Source organism: Neodiprion virginianus, chromosome 4 (genome assembly GCF_021901495.1).
Source record: "Neodiprion virginianus isolate iyNeoVirg1 chromosome 4, iyNeoVirg1.1, whole genome shotgun sequence".
Taxonomy (NCBI): Eukaryota; Metazoa; Arthropoda; class Insecta; order Hymenoptera; family Diprionidae; genus Neodiprion; species Neodiprion virginianus.
In genome coordinates, this window is record NC_060880.1 from 7606434 (window position 1) to 7611212 (window position 4779).

The 4779-nt window shown below is 38.5% G+C and overlaps 1 protein-coding gene across 1 annotated transcript; it reads right to left on the reverse strand.

Moving 5' to 3' along the window:
* Window positions 1-1221: 1221 nt before the first annotated feature.
* On the reverse strand, window positions 1222-4378 carry LOC124301806 (carboxypeptidase N subunit 2-like). The gene is made up of 2 exons (XM_046757240.1): window positions 4234-4378; window positions 1222-2093 (listed from the first exon to the last, which is right to left on the reverse strand). Exons 1-2 carry the CDS (start codon window positions 4354-4356, stop codon window positions 1467-1469), a joined length of 750 nt encoding a protein of 249 aa, XP_046613196.1. The 5' UTR covers window positions 4357-4378; the 3' UTR covers window positions 1222-1466.
* Between the last annotated feature and the right edge of the window lie 401 nt (window positions 4379-4779).

The following is a 4779-nucleotide window of genomic DNA, read 5'->3' on the forward strand; positions in this document are numbered from 1 at the left end:
AATGGCCTGATACAATTATCACCTCCTCAAGAGGCTTGAAGCTTGAGTCCCATGATTTCGACGAGGAAAAGGACGCAGCTGCTGTTAGGTTCGCTGGGTCAAACTGAGTCAGTCTGTGACCCGTCTTGTCAACCTTTATCACCTTGGAGTTGCAGTATTACTCCTCAGAAATGGCAGGAATTCTAGACACAACCGTCAAAATGTCCGGTAAACTGGAGACGTTCGTTCCTGGAAACATTTCTGGTTCATTGTTAACGTTGCAACAATATGTTACCTATATCCGAACTGCTTTGTCCGTTTTAAAGTACTCATAAACCTAACCTACTAACCTTTGTCTGTTGGCACTGTCGGCCATATTCAACGGTAATGGTTTAATGACTTCACAATATGGACAGTTCAAACGCTCAGGTTTAATTCTACGCACATAATCGTTCAGACTTGCGAAGTGTCGATACGATGTGTTCAAAGAAGTTGTACCTGCATGGTTTTCAGATTTAACGATTTTTCGATTTGTTCAGCTGCCAAACTCACTGTCCAGTTTTCATAAGAATACAATACCGTAAACTGCACATTTGCAGCAGATATTTCAATCACCCGTTTATCAAGATGAAGAAGTATCTTATGGACCAAAAGAATCGACCAAAAATCATGACTGTACTCGCAATATGATTCGAAATGTGAATACCGAATGCTTCTACATTTAGACTCGCGTCAAGATTACGGAACCACTTCGGAAGGTTCCAAACCTGATGAGACCTTGATAAAATCGGTATCCGCGAGCACGCCGCCATTGGCTTATGGCTTCGCGCGGATGGCAAAAACGCGAATCTATGGAAGGTCTGGATGAGCGCCAGCACGTATTTGCACGTGGCGTATTGCACGGCTGCATCGTGGGAACTGGAGCATTCTGTACAGTGCGGCGTATACGCGGACTTTGCTGCGCTACGACATGCTGGATGCTCGATGGTTCCCGCGGGTCGAAACCCACTCTCTATCTCTCTCGGTGTACATCAAGTCTTTACCGGCTTAGTTTCCCTCCGTGGCAGATAAGAGCGATTCTTTTCAACGCCTTCTATCGCAGCCTCGGCTTCTTGTCTTTGTTTTTACCGTCCACCAGACGCCGATTTCTTTCAAACCTGGTCATCTTATCTGTGTCGGAGTGAAGGAGACCCCCTGATATTAGGGATTACTGTTCCAGAAAAAAAAAAAAAAAAATAGGAATCTGATGAATCAAGAAGTTTATTACAGAGTCGAGCCTTTCCAGTTATTTACCCCAATTATGGGGTCCAAGTGTCAGGACAATTTTCACAAAACTATTGTACAGACATGGAAGTACGATCTACGTAAGACATAGTATTACATTGGATAAGAGAAAGACTATATTACGAAGTACACAATCAGTTACAACAATACAATCCGAAGTGGTACTCATGTGACGTTGATCGATCAGGATACCGGGCGGTTTATCAATGAGCGGGAACGATGGGAGGGACTGACAATTTGCCAAGATGATTTGCAACACATTTGTACAAGATTTGGTCATCCCATTTGGCGCCGAACTCGTGAGCCAAGCATTCCTCTATCAGAATGTGATCGTTGCCCCAGTTGTGTATGAACTGAACGTGATTGTGTTCGAGGTGGAAAACCACCGGGGGTCGGCACCTGAGTGGCCATGGGTTTCCGGTAACGTAAAAGATCTCGAGGTTTTCAAGCTTCTCAAGTTGCTCCAGCGGTGTGCAGTGGTCGATCTGGTTGTAGGCGATGTCGAGGAGTTCGAGGTTCGGCAGGTGAGCGAATACCTCGGGTTCGATTAGTTTTATGTGATTGTGCCAGACGCGAAGGACCTTCAGGTTTCGCAGGTCCTTGATCCAGTCCGTCCTTATTTCGGCAATGCGATTGTAATCGAGAATCAGTTCGTGAAGCAGCGATAATCTTGCGAAAGCGTTGTCCTCGATTTTTTCCAATTCGGAGTGCGTTATGTTCAGATAATTCAGCGTTCCTGCGAATCGCGTAAAACTGTCTGCCGGCAGCGATGGGATTTTGGAATTCAGTATCGTGATCTTCTGAGCTAAGGTCGGTATGACGTTCAATTCCTAAAACGAGAACAAGGTTTTTCTTTCTCACTTTTGAATATTCATTATTCCACCCGCGTCGGATATATTCGAACTTTAATGATTACTCGGATAATTTAAGCCGTGTGAGGTCTGTAATCATTCGACTGACCGTGCTTGAAAGACATGGGTTTTTTTTTTTATACTTGAGTCTTCTTATTGTGGGCGGTCAAGTTTCAAGTATGAAAACTCACATTAGGCCAGAAAATTAAATTCCCTGTCCGCTAGATGTATTAAAACTGTCGTTTAACCCTCACACTTCACACCAGCGTCAAAATGACCCCACAGAATCTTCACCGTAAATTTTGTATGAAAAAAATCTGAAGAGAATAATCTGATGTTATCCAAAATATGTATTGAAATATGGTAAAAATGGACGATTCATTCTTTTTCCAAAAATTCAACCTCGATCACTCAAATAAATACCTTTTTTTTCATCCCGCAGTATCTCAATATCTTTTTTCCTAAAATATCTGTGACTCGACAATTACTCATCTAATTTTCAGCTCAAAATATTCAAAATTCAGAGAATTACGATTTTTTGAGTAGACTGATAAATTTTCCGATATTTTGTGGTTCCATGAATTCTTTTTCATATTCAAAATTTCATTTAACTGAAAATAAGTAATTTTCCTTAAAAAATCATAGTTAAAGAGTGTCCTAGAATTATTTTTTAAAGTTGTTCGAATCGATATCTCCGTTTCTACGCAATAATTTTTGATGTGTAATCATTTCATAGGTTACGTTTTGCACGTCTTATTTTTAAATCATGCAGATTTGACTTTCCGTTAAAAATATACCTGGTATATTGCCTCAACAAAAAAGTGTTGGAACAGAACAACAGTAGCTTAATTACTCTACTTCTATGGTTGTGATTTCAAATTAATCGATTTGATTCTGATCAAAATAACATTTCGGATCATTATTTTCAGTGCATATAATAATCTTGTACCTTCTACATTATCATGACGTCCTTTTCATCTCGATAATAGACATTTTGCCTGCTATTGATTAGTTATGGCTTGTTTTGTTCACAACTATGTCGAAAATAATCTCAGCCTGTCTACTCAGTTCAACAAATGCCTGAACACCAGATCGGCTTATTTCCCTCCGGATCTTCTCAGCCAGCGCTTCTTTTCGTTTCGCATTGTTACGGCAAATTCACTGGATACTTATTGACATTCACGTTACCATTATTGCCATTTTTCTTGATCATTCTATTCAATTATGTCCCTTTTTCAAAAACATCTTAAATAGTTGTGATAAAAATCTAAACACGGATCAAACCATTCCAATTCATCAAGCGAAACCGTTTTGATTCGTTATCAGGAAGATATTTTGTGTTATTTTGTACTGTATAACGTTATATGTACTATAATAGACGAACTGCTTGAGAAAAAATTAATTGTACCCAATATCTAAACTCATAATCAACTGATAATTGAAATATTTAATTGAATAATAATATGGTTAATAATTATGATACATTCAACGCAATACCTTTCATGTGACACCCAATGAGGTGGCAGATATTGCAAGTTTCAATTTAAGAGACTTAGTTTTACGAATTGATCATATACAGTAGCGCTCAAAAGTATTTTGATAATATGAAATTCGTTATTACTTTGAATAATCGTTTTTCTTACTTTTCTTTATTTCAACTTTATTTTCGAATAGTCGAGAATTAATTTTTAACAATTATATAGAACATCGAATTTGTTTCAACAAATAATATTGTTGATGTCTGTAGTTTATTCTTGCATGTAATTAACTCAATTACCATCTTTGTCAAAATAATTTTAAGGGCTACTGTATTCATTGAGCGAATAATTTGTATACCGAAAACTGTTGATTGTAGGAAACATCTGAACCTGATAATTAAAATGATCCAAAGAATTTCTTCTAGATAATTTGGGAGTTATTTGTAAAAAGAATACGAATGCAAAGGTGCAGTGTGACCTTAGAGACAACTCAAGTTTAAATACAATAATCGAAATCCGCATCATTTCTGCTTGAGCTTGCAGTATTTTTTCGCGTTAAAGAGAGATTATTGGATGAAATTCGGCTCGATGAATTTCTGACCCCCGATGGTGAATACTTGAAAAGACGTTGCGATAATTACCGTGAGACTGCTGATTCCTTCACATATGTACGACTCTGCTATATCACCCTCTTTGCGTTGGCACTTGGCGAGGCAGGACGCCACGCAAGCTGCGAGCACGATCCCAAAAATTTCGATGCGCATCTTAAAGCTCACTTGGATACTGACGAGTCGAAGAAATCCAGCCCATCTTTTATACCGGCAGCTACGACCGCGTATTAACCGATGTCACGTTAATACACCTACGTGTTTACACTCCCGGATATTCAACATAACATAAAAATAAGAATGGTCAAGGCTTCCAAAAATAAAATATAAGAGACCAGCCCGCACACTGTTTAAGGCTGAATCATCAGCTGTTGTGATTTTTTCGAATCTTGAGTGGTTCGCAGTGTATAGAATTCGCGATAGCTTTCATTGCTCGTTTAATTTGAAAGAATATCTTTCACATTGATTTAAGGATTCTCTTTCTTTCCCTTTGTCGTACAAATAAACGAACATGTTTTCTAATTTTCAAATTGTTCTAGAATTCACACAACCGTTTACTTTATGCGGATGAAAAATCAT

Excerpts from the sequence above, each read along its gene's own strand:
- LOC124301806 (XM_046757240.1), bottom strand. The coding sequence starts at position 4,356 with ATGCGCATCGAAATTTTTGGGATCGTGCTCGCAGCTTGCGTGGCGTCC. Across the intron at positions 2,094-4,233 it reads AAGGAATCAGCAGTCTCACG|GAATTGAACGTCATACCGAC; the intron begins GTAATTATCGCA and ends TTCTCGTTTTAG.